Source organism: Pogona vitticeps, chromosome 1 (assembly GCF_051106095.1).
Source record: "Pogona vitticeps strain Pit_001003342236 chromosome 1, PviZW2.1, whole genome shotgun sequence".
Classification (NCBI taxonomy): Eukaryota; Metazoa; Chordata; class Lepidosauria; order Squamata; family Agamidae; genus Pogona; species Pogona vitticeps.
In genome coordinates, this window is record NC_135783.1 from 61998 (window position 1) to 83391 (window position 21394).

Consider the following 21394-nt stretch of genomic DNA (forward strand, 5'->3'; position numbering starts at 1 on the left):
TGGGGCGCGCGTGGACCATAGAGTGAGAAGTCGTCGTATCTCTGAGCTGCGGCGGGGGCGGCGAGGCGGGGGGGGAGGAAAGGAAGGAGCCCCCCCCCCGGCGGCGGCGGCGGCGGAAGGGGCGGGGCGGCCGCGGCCGCTTCTTCAGGTCCTTGCAGCCCGGAGGAGAAAGCCAGGCTCAGTCTCTCTCTCATTCTCCCCCCCTCCCCCTCCCCTTCCCCCGCCGCCGGGATCCCTCCCGCCGACACGAGCGAAGGGGGTGAGGGAAGGCAGGCGGGCGGGCGGGCCGGTCCGGCCGAGGAGGTCCTCCGAGCGGAGAGAAGGGCGAGGCTGAGGAGCCGCTCGGGGACCCGACCCGCCACCTCCGTCCTCCTCCGTCCTGGCCGAGCTCGGCGAACGGAGCCCGATGGAGGCCTTCACGGCCCCCCCCCCGCCTCCTCTAGCTCGAGATGAAGGGGCTCAGGCCCGGGGAGGGGCCCCGGCCGCGGGGGAAAGGTACCGGGGGGGGCGTGCGGGGGGGCCCGGCTCTCTCTCTCTCTTCCCCCCCCAGGGGGGTCGGAGGGGGTCGGGGTGTCTGGGCTGAGGGGGACCTCCGCCGCTTCAGCCACGGTCCCCCCCCCCTCTCGCTGGGGTGACGGTCGCAGCCATGGCACCCCCACCCCCGCGCGCGGCCCCTCCTGTTCAGCTCCCCGAAGAAGCTGCCGATCCGCAGCCCCTCGCTTTGCTTGGCTTGGCTTGGCTTGGCTTGGCTTGGCTTGGCTTGGCTTGGCTTGGCTTGCTGGCTCTCTCGCTCAGGGGCCCGGGTTGGGGCCAGGAGGGCGGCCTTTCCTTTTCCTCCCCAGTAGTTTTCGCGTCTCAGCTACTGATGGAGCTTGACGTCAGCAAAAGGGGTTAAGCCCACGTAGCTGTTACAGCTGTGGGTACAGTTATTTGTACTCCTGTAAGAGAGCTGTTTAGAAGCGGTTATAGAACCACGCATTCGTTTCTGTGCTTATAGCTGACCCATGTTTGCAAACCTGGCCAACAAAACAACAGAGCTTTGCCATGAGTTGAAAGGCCCACAGTTGTGGATTGCACTCTTTCTGTTTTGTTTTCAGCTGCCAATGTTTTGTCTGAAGCAGAGCCTCCTTTGGAAACACAGGGAGGCATGGAAGACCACCAGCTGCTTCCCAGAAAGAAGCGGAAAGTTCCTGGTGAGTGCAGTATATGGTTCATTTACAGGCACAGGGGTCTTCAAGCATCCGATGTTGGTGAGGGGTTGTTCAGCGTTGCTTGGAGGATTCCTGATTGCAAAGGCAATGTTTCACACTGGTTTGTCTTTCTCCCAGCACAACAGCAACAAATGGAGGGGAATCCTCAAGCCAAGCCAAGACAGAGTTGCCAGAAGAAGGAGGTGTCAGTGTACCCATCTGGTAAAATGCTTTATGGGAGGTCCTTGGTGGGGATTATGGCCTTCGTTCAGGTTGTTTGTGTCATCAGAAACATAGATTTAGTTTGGGTTCTTGGTGGTGTTTCAAAGCCCAGCTGAAATGATCGTATTGAATACCTTGCTGATGTGCTTATTTAGGGATTCTTGGGAAGGGTCAAGATACATAGAAAGAATAAATGCCATGGTTGTCATTCATTCTCATGGTTGTTTTCCTCCAAATGATATTCACAAGCAGGTAGTTGTGATTTTTTTGTCCATCTCTTTCCTAAAGTTAATGTTCATGTTTGTTAGCCGCCTAGAGTGGTCCTCGTTTGACCAGATAGGCGGGATATAAATAAAATAAATAAATAAATAAATAAATGTTTTCTGTATTGAAAGATGACAGTCGGCTTTAAAGATGGGCACAAACCAGAGTTGAGCAGGTCAGCCCAGTTTGGAGCCACACCTGCGCAGGTGTTCTGCAGGCACTCGCACTTCTCTCTCTTCTGCACATGCTCCTATTCCCCAGGCAGTGTGTGCTTCCCTGCTTCCTCTGAATGGGTGGCCGATGGAGAAGGCAGAGGAGGGAAGGGTGCGCTGCAGTCAGTGAGTGGGCAGTCACACTGAGGAGGTGCAGACACAGCACTAAACTGTGGTCTGTGGTCATCTCTAGTCCTGTTTCTTATGAGGCTTCCTTTTGGTTCTTACTGGTATCTGTGTGTTTGTTGTGGGAGGTCTATTGGGATCAGTTCCATGGAATGCTAAGATGTTGAATCACCTCTGATAGGAAGCCAGGAAGAGCTGTGGTACCAGGAGATCCTGAAGAAGGGCCACATCACATGTCCTGTCTGCAGAGCTGTAGCGAGGAAAACAGTGGAAGGACTGAAAAAGCATATGGCAGATTGTCAGCAGGTGAGAGTGCTATTTAAGAAACAAAAGCAAAACACCAGTTCCCCTTTCTCTTGAGTCTCTGTGAGGTTTCCAGTCAGCCCAAGCAAAATAACTTCAGGAGCCCTGCTACTTTTATAGCTACGTATAGTGCAGAGAGCCCACTCTGTGTTGTTCAGCTGTGGCCTATCAGGTTCTTCAAGTAAGTCAGGTCACAGCCTCAGAAGTGAGTCTGTGCGTTGACTATTTATTTTTTAAAATTGTGGCATTGATGGTTTAGGATGCTTCTGCTCTGTGTTTGTGTCTTTGTATGTGAGTGGAGCCCCAAGGGAACAGGAGGAGGCCTGATTACCATGAGGAGAAGCGCCCAGGAGGAAGGACTGTTTTGAGAGCCACCTCTCGCTGACAAGTGCTGTGCCTTGTCTTCCTAGGAGATGTTCACCTGTCAGCACTGTGGGAAGCAGCTGCGGTCTCTAGCAGGCATGAAGTACCACCTCATGGCAGACCACAACAGCCTGGTAAGGCAAATACTGTGAACCTACAGAAGGCACAACTTTCTGCCTGAAGAAGACTGCCCCAGCTTCCAGGATCTCCTCACTTCCAATCAGAACTCAAAGCTTGGTCTGGTTCTCTCTGCCCTGTAGAGGACTACCCGGGGTGGGATGGGGGTTGTGGCTGGACTGGCCCCCGTGGGCAAAGGCCCGCCCATTCAGGTCTTCCCCACGGCTTTCTGCTCCCTGTTCAAATGTTTCTCTTACATGAGCAGCCTGTTGCTGGCTCGCCTGGCAGGTGGGGCTCCTTGAGTCCATGCTTTGTTTTCAGTCCATTCTGAGTAGCCTTTCCATTCTGTTTGTGGGTGCTTTTCGCTTTGGGTTTGCTCTGTGTTCTTTTCTGTTTTAGATGGCGGGGGCAGAGATGAGCCAGATGGACCAGCAGAGTGAGCGAGATTGTTTACGGAGAATATTGAAGCGAATGGGAAAGCTCAGGTGCACCAGGGAGGTGAGAGAGCGGCCCCAGCCCCTGAGCACCCCGGCTGCTCAGCAGCAAGAAGGGCAGCAGGGCCATGCCGCGCTGCATTCATGTCTGGACGAAAAGTGGGCTCACTAAGTACAGCAGCCAGGATGATCTCCCTGCTGGTGGGTGGAAGAGCTTCCTGTCACCCCTGGAGCCAGCCAGGGACCCCTGCTTGCCTGCCTGCCTGCCTGGAGTGGAGTGGCTCTTCTCCCTTTTCATGGCCCGGGACTGAGCGGCCTTTTCTTTTGCCTGTCTCTGCAGGGCTGCACCGGCAGCTTCACCAGCGTCCTTGGGTATCTCTATCACACAGAGAAGTGTGGAAAGGCTGCGGTCGAGCTGGAGAAGCTGGCCCTTCGGTGTCCTCACTGCAGCAAAGCCTACCGGTCCAAGGCAGGCCTTGCCTATCACTTGAAGTCTGAACATGGCCCGGTGAGACAGAAGGGAGAGAGGGAGACGACACCTCAGCCGTGGCGGAGGGGAAATGTCCTCAACCCTATGCCCTCTTTGTCTCCCAGGAGCGCTGCAGGCACTGTTTGTGGGGCAAACACCATTGGCCAGTAGGAAGAGGGGGCGGGGAGCAATGCTTTGGTCTCCCCCCTCCCCAGGCATGCTGAACTTGGTCGCTCTGTCCCTTCAGAGATCCTGCCAACCTCTGGGCAGAGGGGAGGCCGAGGGCAGGCCACGCCCAGCATGAGTGTTTGTTTTGGCTCTTCTTGGCAGGGGCCCTTTTTCCATGATGATGGCCAAGCAGCCCCCCTGACAGAGGCTGCTTCCGAGCCCAATGTTGTGGCCAGCGGCAGCAAGGTCCAAAGGAAGTCTGCCAAGGCGGCTGCCTACTATCTGCAGGAGTTGGCCAGTGAGGAGCTGGTGAAGGACTGGCCCAAGAGGAAGGTCCTGCATGATCTTGTTCCTGACGACCGGAAGGTACGAGGGCCAGGGAGGAAGGAGGACAGGTGGGAGGCAGGATCATTCAGAAAGCGGTGCAGCCAAGATACCTGGCAGACTGTCCAGGTGGAGGCAGGTCGCTCTCTTTGTAATGGTCCCAGTTGCTAGCCCCCCTTTTAAAAACCAAAGTATTGTCTGTCATGAGAAGGAAGTGAAGATGCAACGGGAGAACCAAGAGGTCTCACTGTGCTTGTTGCTTGTAGAAATTCCAAGGTAGCGGAGAAGCCTCTTCAGACCTTGGTTTGGTTGTTGCCCTTGGAACCAAGGCAGGGCTGAGGAAAAAGAGCACTGCTGGGGAGAACTTTCTTGGCTGAGAAATTCTCACTGGAAATAAACAACCTCACTGCATCCTTTCAGGGTCTTCCACACAAGTTGCTGAGAATTGAAGTGCCACGGGGGGGGGCGGGGGGGGAGAATGTGGAGTGCGTGGTCACTGGTGTGGCCCCAAGCTCGTCTGCCTAGGCTGCTTCCTCCCTTCCAGAGAGGAGCTTTGGAGCAGCTAGCTGCATTCCATGGTCCATGCAAGGGTCTCCCATGCAGGGGCCTGCTCTCCGGGGGGAGGGGGGGCAAGGTCAGCCATACCGTCTGATCCTCACCCAGTCCTGTTTGGCCTACACAGACATTCAGATGCTGGCTCTTTCTGCCTCCTGCTCAAGTGTGCTACTGGGATGAGTTAGTGGAGAGGTTCCAAGTCTTGAGCAGTGAGAGGCTGGTCTCTTTGTGAAGAAGGGATGGACATTGCCCTGCTTTAGGCGGTTCCTCGTGGGTTGGACTTGGTCTCTGCCTGATCACAGATGAGCATGAGTGAGGCCTGATGCCCCTGAAAAGGTTTGGCTTTGCTTATGAGCAGAAGTGAACTGTCCACCTCTGGGTCCTGAAGGTAGTGCAAGTGCTGGGGAGCTCCTTTTCAGTTCTGTCCTCCTAGACAGCAGGTGCACACGTTTGGTGCAAGGGCCTTTGACCTGCCTGAGTGTTTTTGTTGCAGATTTCTGTTGTTCAGAGTTGCCAGCATTCGAAGAGTAGCTGCACCCTGGTGGGGGGAGTGGAGAGTAGATGAAGGAAAGGGAAGTTGACCGGGGTTGGGGGAGGGATGGCTGTTTGCAGCAAGAGGAGGCCACTTCGTCAATGAAGGGGGTGGCAGCAGCAAACACTTCCAGTCTTGACTTGCGGTATCACTGTCTCTTCCTCCTCCTGCACCTTCCCCCCCCCACCCCCGTGCCCCCAGCTGAAATACACTCGTCCCGGGTTGCCTTCTGTTAGCCAAGAGGTTCTGTGCAAGTGGAGATCAGAGATCAAGGTGCACAAGCGGGTTCTCTGCCCCAACCAGGTAATGACAGAAGACTTGGAGGACTTGCTGACATTGGAACGGGAAGCTGTCAGGGCGGTTGGGGTGCTTGTTCTCCAGCCAATACAGGATCTTTCCTTCTGGTGTCCACCCTCCCCTCGGAACTGTTGGTCTGCTGACCATGGAGCATCTTTCTCCTGGTTCCATCATTCATGTGCCCACGTATATGTGGTAACACTGAAAGGTTTGTAAAAGCTGCTGTGTGATGATTTCCCCAGGAATCTTGTCTCTGTGTTGGCATCTTGCAGGACAGTTCTGGCGCATCCACTCCCCCTCCTGAAAAGGACCCATGAAGGAGGGAGGAGGGAGTCCCTTTGGCCCCTCCAGTTCCCTCCGGAGGCCTCTGCCCTTCCTCTCTCATCCTGGAGGCCTGGTGGGCTTGCACCCCCTGGCCTCCGCAGTTCACCTCCCTTCTCTTCTGCTTCCTTCAGGGCTGTGATTGTGCGTACAGCAGCATCTCAGGTCTTAAGTCGCACTTGGGCAGCTGCAGCCTGGTGAGTGGCTGGGGGGGGGGGGGAAGCAGGGTGGGCGGGGGACTCCCCTGCCCTGGCCAGCAGTGGGCAGAGTCATTTTTGGGTGGAGGGTGTAACTTTAGCCACTCTCACCCCTCCCATGAGGCCCTGTTCTTTCTTGCCTGGGGGGAATATATGGGAGAGGCATCAGGAAGGAGCAGGGTGGGCTCTGGCTTCCTCTCCTCCTCTTGCTGAAGAGCTTGGTGGATTGTTCTCTCTTCTCAACTCCAGGGGGAGTTTGTGGCGGGGAAGTACCAGTGCCTCCTGTGTGAGAAGGAGTTTGTGTCAGAGAGTGGGGTCAAGTACCATATCAACACGGTGCATGCGGAGGTGAGGCATGGCAGGAGAGGAGAGCCTGCTTCACAGGCCCGGGGCCTTTTCCTGTCCTCCCCCTGCTTGCTGGGGTGGGGCTGAGGAGACCAGCTTGCCAGTAGGTTCTGTGTTGTGCCTTTCCCCCTTAGGACTGGTTTGATGTTAATAGGGGCACCACCAAGAGCTTTGAAAAACAGGTGAAGCAGCAGCGGCAGCAACAGAAGGAGGCAGAGCAGAAAAGGCAGTGGAAGAGACCTCTTTCAAGCCGGAGCCGCAAGAGGAGGAGACCGAAGCCGGTTTCTCCAAAAAAGCCTCCCAGGTCAGAGCAGAACCAGCCGCAGGAGCTCCTCAGGGCTGGCCAGCCTCAGTCAGCAATTCGTGACAGCCAGAGCAGCGGAGAGGAGGAGGTCCCTCTCCTCAGGCTTCGCAGCCGTGAAATACAGGAGGAGGAGGAGGAGGAAATAGCTGTGGGTGCAAACTCTGTGCGAAGCAGGGAGCTTGTTTAGGGGCCTCCCTCTCTCCCTCTCTCCCCTTCTCCCCTCTCTCACTCCCCAGCAAATGTACTTGCCGTGCACAGCTCCCAAAGTCCCAAGGCTGTGGCTTCCTTTATTGCGTTGTTCCCTCTCTGAGGCAGAGAAGCAGTGAATGCAAAAGCCAGCAGCGGTCATGTGGCCATATGTGCCGCAGAGGTGGGTGAGCCTTTTTGCCAGGCACACAAGCCACCCCTGTCTCTGGTGGCTTTGTGCCCCTTGATCAGCCATGACTGTGGGTTTTCCTTTCTGAGCAGCTCCTCTGCAGCTCTAGCTGGAACATCAGCTCAAGGGACTCTTGCCCGGGTCAGTGCAGGCCCCCACCCCCACCCCTCGTCTTGAAATGCAGATGCTGGAGCTCACAGCAGGGGTGAGGTGAAAGAATGGCCTCCTTCGCAGTCATTGGTTTAGCCCTTTGTTGGCCGCCTCAGAGGCATAACGCAAGGAGGGAGCCCATGCATCCACTCCTCCCCCCCCCCGCGGGTGGCTGACGCCCTGCATGGAAGGAGAGCTCATGACACACTTTTCCACATTGACAGCAACTGTGGCCGTGTGGCACATGACACCAGGCTCTCACAAAAAGCTGTCCTACATCCCAGCAAGCAGAGGTTCTTTCTCTCAGTAAAGTCCCTACACAGTGTTGCCATGATGAGCAGTAAGGAAATGTGAAGTTTACCTAAATACATGGATGTGGTATGCAGTGTTCTGCTTGATTCACTGGAGTTTCCTGTGTGCGTGGAACCTTTGCATCCCGCAGGCCTCAGTCCAAGACCAGTTTTGAGATCAGTGAAAGAAGGGGGCGAGGGAATATCCTGCTGGGGGCGCCTGCTCAGAAAGGATTGTTCATACAAATGATTTCTGTTCTCTCTGTGACTAGACAGGCAGCCACCGTCATAGGAAGCCCACAAGCAGCACTCAAGCCCTGCAGGGCCCTCTCTGCATGTGGCCCAGTAGCTGAGATTCAAAGATGGACTGGCTCCGAACTTGTATGGAGGAGCCTATTCCTCGGGCACAGTGGCCACTGAACAGTGGTTACGTTCTCTCGTTTCCCTTCCAAAGTGTACTATTTGGCAGCCATATTAGCAAATCTCTCCATTTGTGTGAAAAAAAGGACTGGTTTCTCCCTCCTCCCTCGTCTGTCAGTGGAGGACCCCCCTTCCCCCTGGGCTGCACACAGAGATCTGTCTCAGCAGGCAGTGGTGTGGTACTTGGTTTATTTATTTCTCTATTTGTTTATTAATTTATTAGTTTATATACCACATTCCAGTAAATTAAGTGTAACCCGCAAAAGGTACCAAGGAGAGAGAATCACTCAGCCCCATGAATAATGCGGTAACCCCCTGGCATGAGAACTCGTGGTTATGGGCTGTCAAGGCTGCGGCTTGCTTTAGGGAGTCAGGCCAGCTCATATTCATTCTTCCTCTTTCCCCGGCTGTCTTTGGGAACTGTATGTTCTGGTCTTGTCAGTGGAAGACAATCCTTTCATGTAGCCCTAACAAGTTTGTTTTTCCAATCTCATTTGGTGCCTATCAGGAGAACTGCAGTCAGTTGGAACAAGGGCCAGGCCAGCTCGGTTGGGACCTGTCTTGGAAATGGGGAGCAGGATACCCCTGTGCTGATTGGGACAAGCTGGGTCATCTCTCGTGTGCCTTCCTGATCAACACAGGGATGGAACACTGATGGGGAGATCCTGGCCAAGATTGTTCTGTAATACAAGACCCTCTCTTCTGCTGCTCCTTTTTAGCTCCTAGCTGCAAATTGTTATGTTTCGGTGGTGGTTGATTGTCTTTGTTATTTAGGATCTGCCTCTTCAAGAATTTTCTTCTGCTACACCAAACGTTCTTAGCCAAATCCTGTTCTGTTTCTTACTAGTTTCTTTGAGCAGTTAATGCGTTTATAGGGTATGGATCTCAATGCATTAGGTAATGACCCATCATCAGTTGGAATTGAGGCATGTAATAAAGCAGCACTCCCTTGGACTGCCGTTCTAGCCTTCAGCCAGTCCTTCTGGGCGAGAGGCTCCCCAGCATCCTCTGAATCTAGCACGTGAAAGACCTTTGTTGAGACTTGGGTGTGGGTTGGGGCACACTCCAGTCTGTATTTCTCCATCCATTGTGCCCATACTCCACCTTCAACCTTTCTTTCCAGTCATTTACCCGTGTAGTCTTATCCTTCCCTGCTGTTTTTATTCATCACTTTTTAAAAGCACCATGCACAAAAGTCACTAACATTGACAGGGCAGAAAAGCTGATGGGGTTTGTAGTCCCCTCTGTGTGTGTGTGTGTGTGCATGTGTGTGTGTGTGCACGTGTGTGTGTATTTATGTGCAGAATGGCATAGCAGAGAGTCTTGCCTTGAATAAAGTTATTTATGAATAAAGTTATTTATTTTGCAAAACCTGGATTCACATTTGATTCATGTGAATCAATTATTTCTTTTCTCAAGTAGTATATATTTACATAGTCCAAAAATTATAACAGCTGTTCATTCCTTATTACCTGTGCAAGTTGCTTTTAAATTAGTTGCTTGTAGCCTCTGGATTTTCAGAGCTCATTAATCCTATTAACCGTTTCTTTTTCTGTTTTCTCTCACCCATGAGAAAACAGAAAACACCCATATATCCATGCTGACTCTTGTCATTAGGCAGTGTATCTTCATTCTGTTGCTTCATTCTGCTGCTCTTTCTTTCTGTTGCTCTTACTGCTACTGCTGCTTTTTACTGATCATACTCAGAGATGCTTCAGTGTTTCTCAAGGTCAATGAACTCATTAATCTCACCTGCCTGTCTTTCCCTCTTGTAACTTTACTGAGCAGAAATGCTTTTTGCAAAATATAACTCCAACAAAAGCAGTCCTTACTCTTGCAAACTGTGCATTGTAAAACAAAATTTAAACATTGATAACATGTTATGCAAACACTGCACACACAACCAACCTATATGTATAAAGCTTATAAGGGTTGTCAACTGGGAATGGGCTAAAATGAGATCAGGTTCATATACTTACATTTTTAAAAGCAAAAAAAGTTACAGATGTTTTAAGGAAAAAACACTTGGTGTTTTCTGGAATCTGTGAGGAATCATCCTCCGAGAGGCCTGCCATGTTTCAGTGCCAAGATCCAGTCCTGGTGGCTTAATTGCGGCTACACTGGCAGTCCCTGATTAAATCTCTGCCACCAAGCTGTGCCAGGAACTAGAAACGGGTGGGGTGGGGGTGGGGCCCAGGCCCCATAACACACCTGAGAGATTTTTGGCCTTTGTTCCTGCTGAAGCTTTCTGAGATCCGTGAACTGAAGGGTCTTAGTGTCCTGTCACCTCAGCCCAGCGTAGCCATGGTCTGTCCTTTCCCAAGTGAATGTGGTTGTTTTGGGAGCCCTCGGGACTTGGCCAAGGTGGCCATAGCCAGGGTCACAGGCACACACACACACACACCAATCCACCCACCTTCCTACTGAGGCCTGCACAACCTGGTGCTGACCTCACAATGCCCCGTGTCTAGCAACAAGATAAAGAGGGTCCTTAGCCTGTTCCATTGCTAGAAAGACCAGGCAAGGCGGAAGGACTTGGATGCTGCCTAGGCCCCAGGTGCCTTTGGGGTGCTGGACCCTTCCCTCTCATCTCCCAAGGGTGTCCGAGATCTCCCCCCTCCCTGCAGCAAATTGACAGACACATCATTACTCCCTGGTGGAACCGTTTGGAAGTGGGACTCCTGTTGCCGCCTCCCCTGCCTCTGCCTGCAGCTGGTGGGCCCTCCTGACTGATCCAGGCATAGCCGGATCCAGGGTCTTTGTACCTCCTCTCTTTGTACCCTGGAAAAGGAGAGATGCAGCAGCCCAGGGTTCCTGCCCAGGGTTTTGCTAATGAGCAGCAGAAGCCCGCCAACTTGTCCCGCTCTCCTCCCCTGAGCCGGGGCAGTGGCGCAGTGGTAGAGTCCCCTCTCCTGGACCCTCTCCTGCTTCACCAGGAAGCCCAAGGGTGGCTGGACGCTCACATCCAGAGGAAGTGGCTGCAGCTGCTGTGGGGGCTCCCACACCCGGTCCATCGCTCTCTGGAGCAGTCTGTCCCAGTCCTTCCCAGGTTCCTGGCCTGCACCACCCTTCAAGAAGCCACAGGCCAGCAGAGGCCCCTTTTCAAGGCAGAACAGCGGCAGGACCTGGAACACCATCTGAGAGAAAAAATGGTGCATCGTAAGTGGGGCCTCCCAAGGAGGATCCAGAGGGCTCTCCGGTGGCCTCTTTCTCTTGAGCTGCCCTCTGCTGCCCCAGAAGCTCAATGGGAAAGGCCCCCTCTCAAAGGCTGGAGTGCCACTAGACAATGCACCCCAGCCACAACATGGACTACTCCTGCCAGGACAATGGCGGCTGATGGCAGCTGGAGCTTGCCAAAAGCAGCTCCTGGTGCAGAACTGGCCAAGGAGCCCTCCCCTCTGAGTGCCAGGCCTTTGGTCATGCAGCAGGAAGCTCTCCTGGGGGCAGAGAGAGAACAGCAGGGTGGGGATTGCCCCCAGGAGGGTCTGCCTTTTTTCAAACTATCTTGTTCACAGTCACCTCCAGGCAGCATCCAGGCTGCCCCATTTGATGGTCTCTGGAGCACACCTGAGGTAAAGGGCCTTTCTAGATGGAACCGGCAGGACTGGGAGAGGCAACTGCTCCACAGGGATATGCTCTGCATGATCGGTGAAGCCTCTTCCCCGGGGAGCCTTTCTTTTGCAAAAGCCACTTCTCTGAAAAGAAAGCCAGCCATAGGCATGAAAAAGCAGAAGCTGGAGGTTTCTCCCCTGGGGGTCTCTGAGGTCACGGACGACCTGGGATGGCTGTTGCAGGCTGGCCAAGGTGGTGCTTCCAGGATGACCTTTGTCCCAGCAGAAAAGAGGGTCTCCGGAGCTCCCGAGAGATCCTCGGTGGCCTTTTACCTACAAGAACAACCAACTTTCCAACAAGAGGGACCCAGGACACTCCAGCTTTCAAAATGGCTGGAAAGGGGCCAGAAGCAGGTGGACTCAACTGAATCCCAAGAACTCAGGGCTTCTCCAGGCCCTCAGACAGTGGACCCCAGGCAGCTGTTGTTGACCCTAGTGGGGAGGGACCTGGGGCTTCTCCACCAAGAAAGCCCTGGTCCCGCTGGCCGAGCCTCCTGCGCTCTTGGCCAAGAAGACGCTTGGGAGCCCCAATCCATGAGCACCCTGGAAGATCCCTCCCGCAGGCCCAACCTGGCTAGGACCAGGTCGAGGGTAACGGTCAAGGGGGAGGGTTTGGGCAGCCAGGCTGGATCTTTCCCTGAGGGAAAGGGGACATCCCTGACCCACTCGGGGGCTGGGCCAGGAGACGAAGGCAGCAAAGCACATCGTCTGACGGATGACCGGAAACGTTACTTTGAATTTCACCTGCGAGAAAAGCTCCTGCACCAACGCTGGGGGGTCCCAAGGCGGGTGCAGGAGGTTCTGCTGCAACCCACTAGACCATGATGGCTTGCTGTCTGTTGCCATGGCAAATCCCCCTGCTTCTAACCAAAAAATTGTTGAGGTCGGGGCAGGGCTGCAGATGCCATCCTTCTCTTTTGTGGCTAGAAAAGGGATGGGTGGCCAAGCCTTTCCTGCTGAAGGTGCACTTGAAACAGTCCTCAAAGCTATCTGCTTCCACTTGGAGAGAGTTTCTGTTGAAACGAAACAGCCCAGGCATGAGGGGTGCAGCATCCAAGAGTAGATGCCAAGTTGGGTACTTCTAATTGAAAATAAAATTGGTTACTTACTTACTTTGTTTGTTTGTACTCTGCTCTTCTCCTTAAAAAAGGACCCAAGGCAGCTAATATGATTACAAAGACAATATCTGAAAGCTATATAACTATTAAAAAGGAAAGAAATAAACGTTTTAAAATGTTAGATAAAATCATTACTGAAGGAGATTTAAAATAAAAAATACAAACCATCCCATTTTAAAACCCCTCTCAGACAGCCAGTCACTGAGAGGAAATTTGCCTGAAGAGAAAAGTCCTTGCCTGCTTGTGGAAGGAAAGTCAGGGCCCTTCTGGCCTCCAGTGGGAGGGAATTCCAAAATCTGGGAGCAGCCACAGAGAAGATGCTCTGCTGTGTCCCCTGCCCCCAGCTTCCCCACCCCACCCCTTGCTATGGCATATTTCCATAACAGTAGGATTTGAAACAATACCAAGGAAATTCTAGGCAAGCTCTAGGCTTATTTACAAGAAGATAAGTTTATTGCAAAACACAGATGTGCCCAATAGGTTGGAATGGCTGACAGCATGGCTCACAAACTAGTGCAGAGTCTGAACACCTATTGAGCAAAACAAACCATCTTTATCCACTTTTGCTGTTTATGTATACTAATAAGTGGCAGCGGGTAATGCATCAATACTACATTATGCTTTATTGTTGTTTAGTCGTGCCTGACTCTTTGTGACCCCACGGACGAGAGAGCACGCCAGGCCCTCCTATCTTCCATCGCCTCCCGGAGTTGGCTCAAATTCATGTTGGTCGCTTCGGTGACCCTGCCCATCCATCGCATCACACTGTCCAGCCATCTCTGTAAGCACATTATGCTGTACAGAGTGTGAATTACTCCCTATCCACTGTCTTGCATGACGAGCTGAAGTATGCACAGCTGAAGTAAGGAAGCCCGTTGGTAGCATTTGATAAGCAATACCTGCCCCCAGCTCCTTTGTGTTCTCCGCACATGATGCAGCTTGCATGTCCTTTGCCTGTCTCTGAATCGTGGGCACACTGAAGCAGCTTAAACTTCACAAAATAGAAGACTGCTCCTCTCGGTACCAGGCCCGACACCAGTAAAAGTGTCTGTGAGGGTAGCAGGACTGAGAGAATGACACCCAAGCACACTCAGAATAGGAGACATTGTCCTTGAGATAGCTTGGACCCAAAGTTGTTTAGGGCTTTACATAGGCTAAATGGAGCACATTGAATTGTGCCTGGAAACAGACTGACAGCCAGTGGAGCTGCTGTAAAGGTTGTGTGTGTTATGTGATTTCTGTGGCCAACCCCAGTCTGACTGCCAGGTTTTGTACCCACAGAAGTTTCCTGACACTTTCCACATAGAGAGTGTTACAGTAATGTAGCCAGGATGTAACTAAGGTAGATGTCACCATGACCAAATCGGACCTCTCAAGAACCTTGTGCAGCTGGCACAATAGCTTTAACTGTGCAAAGGACTTTCGGCTATGGCTGAGACATGGGCATCCTGACTCTGAGACAAATCAAGTCCCAAAGTGCAGCTGAATCCCCATTTTTTAATTTGCCTTTTGATGGAAAGATGGAAAGCTCAGATGGAAAGCTCTTTAATCTCTCTAGATTGAGAGTGAAGACCAAAGTCCAGCTGAAATGCATGCAGGACTTCCTCTTCGCTGATGATGCAGCTGTTGTTGCCCATTCTGCTGAAGACCTCCAACAACTCATGAATCGCTTTAGCAAGGCCTGCCAAGACTTTGGACTAACTATCAGCCTGAAGAAAACGCAAGTCATGGGCCAGTGCATGGACTCACCTCCCTCTATTACCATCTCCACACAAGAATTGGAGGTTGTTCATGATTTTGGGTATCTTGGCTCATTGATCTCTGACACCCTCTCCCTAGACTTCAAGCTGGATAAATGCATTGGCAAAGCAGCTAGCATGTTCTCTAGCCTCAAAAAGAGAGTGGCTCAATAAGAAGCTGACGGCATATACCAAGATCCAGGTCTATAGAGTCTGTGTCCTGAGCACACTCCTGTACTGCAGTGAGTCCTGGACTCTTCGTGCACGGCAAGAGAGGAAGCTGAACACATTCCATATGAGTTGTCTCATATGCATTTTTGGTATCACCTGGCAGGACAAAGTTCCAAATAGAGTAGTCCTAGAACGAGCTGGAGTAGATAAATAGGTACTACCTCAGTGAGAAGGTAAACGGCGTTCCGTGTCCAGTCATGCTGGCCACGTGACCACAGAAACTGTCTTCGGACAAAAATGCTCGCTGTATGGCTTGGAAACGGAGATGAACACAGCGCCCTAGAGTCAGACACGACTGGACTAAATGTCAACCTTTACCTTTATAGAGAAGTTCTATACAGTCAGCAAAAACAAGACCTGGAACTGATTGTGGCTCTGATCATCAGCTTCTTATAGCAAAACTCAAGCTTAAACTCAAGTAGGATAAACCACTGGGCTACTTGTTGTTGTTGTTTAGTCATTTATTCGTGTCTGACTCTTCGTGACCCCATGGAACAGAGCAGGCCAGGCCCTCCTGTCTTCCACTGCCTCCTGGAGTTGTGTCAAATTCATGTTGGTAGCTTCGATGACACTGTCCAACCATCTCATCCTCTGTCAGTTGAAAGAGGAGAGCACCAAAAATGATCTGAAGCTCAACATCAAAAAAGCTAAGATCTTTACTTATCACCTTGCCGACAAAGGTCCGCATAGTCAAAGCTATAGTTTTTCCAGCAGTGTCGTATGGAAGTGAGAGCTGGACCATAAAGAAGGCAGACCACTGAAGAATTGATGCTTTTGAATTGTGGTGCTGGAGGAGATTCTTGAGAGTCCCCTGGACTGCAAGGAGAACAAACCTATCCATTTTGAAGGAAATCAACCCTGAGTGCTCACTGGAAGGACAGATCCTAGAGCTGAGGCTCCAATACTTTGACCATCTCATGAGAAGACTCCCTGGAAAAGGCCCTGATGTTGGGAAAGTGTGAGGGCAAGAGGAGAAGGGGACGACAGAGGATGAGATGGTTGGACAGTGTCATTGAAGCGACCAATATGAATTTGATCCAATTCTGGGAGGCAGTGGAAGACAGGAGGGCCTGGCGTGCTCTGGTCCATGGGGACACGAAGTGTCGGACATGACTAAACAACAAATACAGTGGTGCCTCGCTTAGCGATTGCTCAGTATAGCAATGAAATCGCTTAGCGATGGACTTTTTGCCATCGCAATAGCGATCATTTAGCGATGGTCCCTATGGGGAAAATTCGCTCTGCGATGATTGTGGGGAAGTGATAATCGCAAAGCGCCCTTTTTTGCACAGCTGATCGGCGGTTTCAAAATGGCCGCTGGGAAAACAAAATGGCCACCCTCTGTTTTGCCTCGCTTTAGAGGCACCGAAAATGGCAACCTCTATGGAGGATCTTCGCTTTAAGGTTAGTTTTTAGCCCATAGGAACGCATTAATCAGGTTTTAATGCATTTCTATGGGCTTTTTAATATCACTTTGTGATAAAATCACTTAGCAGCGATTTTTGCTGCACGGATTAACATCGCTAAGTGAGGCACCACTGTAGATTCATAGGTCATCCACCTGTGCCTTCCCTTCATAAAAACCAATTATCTTTTTAAAAACTTGATTCTAATTTCAACATTGACCACCAGTTCATTGGCTGGCCCATTTCCTTCGACTCCCGTATATTGTTTAGTTGTTGATCTTTTGTTAAAAGGTCTTTATAGTACATCTCCTTTCTTTTGAGATCAAAGAAGGTTGTGTGAAAGCTTCCAAAGGTGCTACCCATATCAGGATTTTTTGTATATTTGCCCCTTGAATTTTTTCCAAATTTGCTATACAGCTGGCCTTACAATGTGATCAAAAAAGTGAGTTTGATCTTTGAACTTACTGTACCATATACAGTATATGCATGCCAGCCTAGTCTTAATTTGTGCCCTTCCAAATTTTAAGAGTCTTAGATCCTCCAAACTAATTCATTCCTTCATCCAGTTCAGTGTGTGGGCTTTGTAGTGGTGCCTCGCTTAACGATGATAATCCGTCCCAGGAAAATCGTTAAGTGAAAGTGTCGTAAAGCGAAATTTTAAAACCCGTTTAAACGCATTGAAAACCATTCAATGCGTTCCAGTGGGTTAAAAACTCACCATCCAGCAAAGATCCTCCATATAGCAGCCATTTTCGGTGCTTGTATAGCAAGGAATCCGTCCCTATGCACAGCGGGAGTCATTTTAAGCACCCGGTGGCCATTTTGAAAACCTGACGATCAGCTGTTTTTGATCGTCGTAAAGCAAAAATCGGTTCCCTAAGCAGGAAACCGATCATCGCTAAGCGAAATTTCCCCATTTAGATCATCGTTTTACGATCGCAATTGCGATCGCAGAAACATTGTCATAAAGCAGATTTGTCGTAATGCAGGGCAATCATTAAGCGGGGCAGGACTGTAAACAGTTTGGTAGACCCATTCCTCCTCTTTCTTTTAAGTCCTGCAGTACTTTGACTTTTATTCTTGGTTTTTTAGCTTTTCTTAGTAAACACAGTGTCTACATCCTTAAAATACTTGTAATTCAGCAAATTTTGGAACAAAAACCTAACCCATCCCAACCTCACAGGACTCCCCATTTGTGAGGCTTGAGGGGATGGGAATCCTCCTGTTTTTCAGTGAAAGGGTTGGCCAACTGGAGGTAGGGGCCCTCCAGAAAAGAGCAGGGCCACATCTGGCCCACCCAATATCTCAATGATCTTCTGTGGCTTTCAGAATGAGTCTAGTCAGTTGCTGGAAATGATCCTAGTGAGCAGATTTGAGAAGTCTATGACAAATAATAAAAAAACCTTCCCATGAGTCTAGGACCGACATAACAAAAGTGGTTTCCCCCCTCTGCTCTTCATATGTTCAAGGTACTTTTAGTTTCAAAACATCCCCTTACACACACGCACGCACGCACGCACGCGCACACACGTGTGTATGTGTGTGTGTAGGTGTATTTGGCAATCAGCTGGGCCTCAGAAAGGTCAGTGGCCATGCCAGGTTTATTCTGTCACCCAAGCAAGCAACCCAGGCCAAATATTGAAATCCAGTGCCCGCCTTTGGGTCAGCTTTCCATAACTGGACTGTAGCTAATGGGGACTAGTTGACAAGGTGCCGGGGCAGGTTTTGGTCACATGCCTGGCCAGGACACACACCCTAGCAGGAACACCGGCCTTTTTCATAAGCTGGGAAACATAATCATTTATTTTATTTACATGTACAGTAATAAAGAAAAAACATCAAAAAGTGAATATAAAAAGAAAAAAAATGCAACACAGCCTTGTAAGCTATCTGCCCAAGACTGGGATAAACCACCACAGTCATCCTCATGTTATTTTAAACATGGATTTTGGCAGCCCAACAAACTGATTTTACCTGAATCTTTAGGCCAAAGAAAGCCTCAAATGGAGCGTGGGCCTCCTGAGAAAAACTGCAACCTATTTTTGGAGTGGCCAGGAAGAGGTCCCAATTTAATACAGAAGACTCCAAAGTACAGCCATTTTAAAATGTAGGGAAATTTAACAGCATCTCCATGAACAGCATCTTGACATGGGGCATCATAGTAGCAAAGTTTTCTTGCAAATGTAAATAAAAATTCATAACTTTCTAGTCTTAGTTGACAGGGTGGGTTGGTTCATCCTCGAAGCCGTGATTTGATGAGCAAGCATCTTCTACCTCTAGGTGATGGAAAAATGCAAGGGACAGTCCTGTATCGTACAGATGACAGATATGGGTAACTCCTAAAATTCTGTTGCTCGAAAGGATGCTTCATGAGGGAGTTCAAGACTAAAGTCAAAGACCATTGAGGAGATCTCTTAGGCGGGCGAGTATTGATAAGACCTTTAAAAAATGCCTTTAAAGTAGGATGACAGAATAAGCGGGAAGATTCTGAATTTTTCGGCTGAAAAGCCACTATTGCAGCAGTGTAAACTTTAAGTATTGACACAGAAAGGCAGAAGTCAAACAAATGCCTCAGGAACAAGAGTAAAGTCCTTAGGGACACTGGAGAAGTCTGTAAGTTTTGTGAAGTAGCAAATTTAAGGAAATTGTTCCATTTATACTTGTATAGTAACTTGGTAGAAGGCTTTATCAAGTTTTCTAATATTTCCTTGCTTTTTGGCAAATCCTATAGGCAGTCAGATGGAGAGACTCCAGATCGGGGTGGAGGACCACACCGAAATCCTGAGTCAACCAATCCGGCAGAGTTGGGAGGTGTAGTATTTCGGAGGCCATCTCTCTCTCTCAGAATTGGGAACCAGGGTTGACGCGGCCAATATGGAGCTACACAACTAGCTGAAGATCTGTGCTGAATCAGCCTGACTATGGAGCGTTGTAACAGAGGGATCGGTGGAAACAGGTAAATCAGACGGTACCTCCAGGGGATCATGAAGGCATCTTCCAGAGAGTGTGGACCTTCCCCTGCCCGAGATGCATACACTCGACACTTCTTGTTCTTGTGTGAGGCGAACATGTCGATGGACGGGTAACCCCACCTTTCGCAAAGCATGTGAAATACTTTGTTGCTCAGTTCCCACTCGTGGGATAGCCTCTTCATGTGACTCAGCTTGTCCGCTAGCTGGTTCTCTGTTGTTGAAATATGAATCGCCACTGGATAAATGTGATGGACACAGCACCACTCCCATAAGTGTACTGTCAGGTAGAGAGGGGACAGGGACCTGGTCCCTCCCTGCTTGTTGATGTAACACAAGGTCGTGGTGTTGTCTGTTACAACTTGTACACCATGACGTTGTATTAGTGGTAGGAAGGCTTTGAAGGACTTGATCACCGCTAACATTTCTAAGTGGTTGATATGCAGTCCCTTCTGGCGGTAGGACCAGAGGGTATGTATGGTGTGACCATTGCAATGAGCCCCCCATCCTGTGGGGCTCGCATCTGTTGTCACCTGAACCGATATCTGCAGGGGACGAAATGGATGACCCATGAGTATATGAGGTCTGAAATTCCACCATCTCAACTGCTCTGCTAGTTCTGGAGTGACTAAGATTTTCTTCTTGGGGTTTTCTAGCATTGGGTCGAAATGGTGAAGGAACCATGCCTGTAAAGACCTCATTTTCAACCTGGCATGTGGTAACGCGGCCATGGTTGATGACATTAGGCCTAGGAGATGCTGGGCATGATGTGCAGATGCCAGGGCATTGGGCTGGAAACACAGAAGAGCAGTTCTTATTTTCAGTATGCGTTCTGGAGGAAGGAAGATTTTTGCCCTCTTGGAATCTAGAGTTGCGCCTATATATTCCTTGACATGAGATGGTGTGAGGTTGGATTTTTCAAGATTCACAGTCAAGCCTAAGCTGTGGAGCGTGTGGAGAGTGAACTTTGTGTCTCGAAGGGCCTTCCGTGTGGATGGCGATACTACGAACCAATCGTCGATGTAAGGGAATATCTTCACACCTTGTAGACATAGGAATGCAGCTACTGGGGCCATGCACTTTGTAAACGTGCGTGGAGCCGTCGCCAAGCCGAATGGTAAGGCCGCATACTGGTAGATGTCATTGTTGATTATGAAGCGCAGGTACCTCCTGTGATGATGATGAATCGTGACATGGAAGTACGCGTCTTTTAAATCTATGGTGACAAACCAATCTCCCTTTCTCAACAGGTGGATGATTGACTCTAACGTGACCATCCGGAATTGGCGTGTTTGGAGGTAAGTATTGAGGTTTCGCAGATCTAGTATGGGACGAAGGCCTCCTTCCTTCTTTGGGACGGTGAAATATCGGGAGTAAAACCCCCTGAGTATGTCCTGATGAGGAACCTGCTGGATGGCACCCTTCTGAAGCAGAGTGCAAACTTCCTCTTCCAAGGTGGGATTGGATGTTGTGGTCTTTATGAATCCCAGAGGGGGAAGTTCTAGAAACTCTAGCTTGTAACCAAACTTTATTATTTTTAGGACCCATTTGTCTTTTGAAATGTTTTGCCAATTGTTGAAAAAGGGGTTGAGCCTTGTTTGGTGATCCAGCAGGTAAGGAGTTGGAGAGTCAAAGGTACTGTTTAGGTTTCTTGGACGATGAGCGAAAGGACTGCCTCTTATGAGATGTTTGCTGTTTGTACACAGGTGTGCCAGAGGATTGCTGAGAAGATCTAGAGTGAGAAGCCCGGAAAGGTCGAAAGGCCTGGGAAGATTGTTGTTGATACTGCTGTTGTGGCAGATTCCTTTGCCACTGAGACTTGTGAAACCGTGGTTGCGGATGTATGGTGTAAGATTTTGCCGTCTTCTTACTCTCGTGTATAGATTTCAAAGATTCGTCTGTTTTCTCATTAAACAAACCTTTGGTGTCGAAAGCCTGCTCTTCAATCTGTTTCTTTACATCCTCTACTATTCCCAAGGCTGTTAACCAAGCATGACGGCGAAAAGAAATAGCTGAATTCAAAGACTTAGCTGCCACATCTGTAGCTAAGATTTGGTGTTTAGATAAGGCCATGGCCTCAGCAGGGGCATTTAAACATTCCTGCCTAATCTCTTCAGGAGCGACTTGGAGCGCTGGTAGGATCTTATTCCATCAGTGCTTTTGGTAGGCTCCCATAGCCGCCTGATAGTTACAGATCTTGAGTAGAAAAGATTGAAAAGTGTATAATTTTCTAGCCATTAGATCTACTTTTCTGCTCTCCCTCTTCCAGATGCTTTAGATGCGTTAGCCTGTACTATAACTGAGCAGGATGTTTAGACAAGAACTGCACCTCATCCCCATG

The 21394-nt window shown here is 50.3% G+C and overlaps 1 protein-coding gene across 10 annotated transcripts; it reads left to right on the forward strand.

The window, feature by feature from the left end:
• The first annotated feature begins 10 nt into the window (after positions 1 to 10).
• ZNF512 (zinc finger protein 512) lies at positions 11 to 20986 on the forward strand. 10 transcript variants are annotated; one of them, XR_013538939.1, is made up of 16 exons: positions 154 to 495; positions 1098 to 1193; positions 1329 to 1412; positions 2196 to 2320; positions 2728 to 2814; positions 3197 to 3295; positions 3572 to 3739; positions 4031 to 4234; positions 5481 to 5582; positions 6032 to 6094; positions 6344 to 6442; positions 6574 to 6743; positions 18816 to 19040; positions 20304 to 20351; positions 20595 to 20666; positions 20760 to 20986. XR_013538939.1 is itself a non-coding variant. In XM_078380934.1 (13 exons), exons 1-13 carry the CDS (start codon positions 450 to 452, stop codon positions 8609 to 8611), a joined length of 1467 nt encoding a protein of 488 aa, XP_078237060.1. In that variant the 5' UTR covers positions 154 to 449; the 3' UTR covers positions 8612 to 9803. The 10 variants fall into 10 exon arrangements, 5 of the variants coding, with proteins under 5 accessions (XP_078237064.1, XP_078237060.1, XP_078237053.1 ...); XR_013538941.1 differs by having other exon boundaries at positions 18820 to 19040; XR_013538940.1 differs by lacking the exon at positions 20595 to 20666.
• Positions 20987 to 21394: the final 408 nt, after the last annotated feature.

Coding starts and splice junctions, on each gene's coding strand:
- ZNF512 (XM_078380927.1), top strand. CDS start 450: ATGAAGGGGCTCAGGCCCGGGGAGGGGCCCCGGCCGCGGGGGAAAG. Junction 1,413..2,195: donor GGTGTCAGTGTACCCATCTG/GTAAAATGCTTT, acceptor CACCTCTGATAG/GAAGCCAGGAAGAGCTGTGG. Junction 5,583..6,031: donor GGGTTCTCTGCCCCAACCAG/GTAATGACAGAA, acceptor TGCTTCCTTCAG/GGCTGTGATTGTGCGTACAG.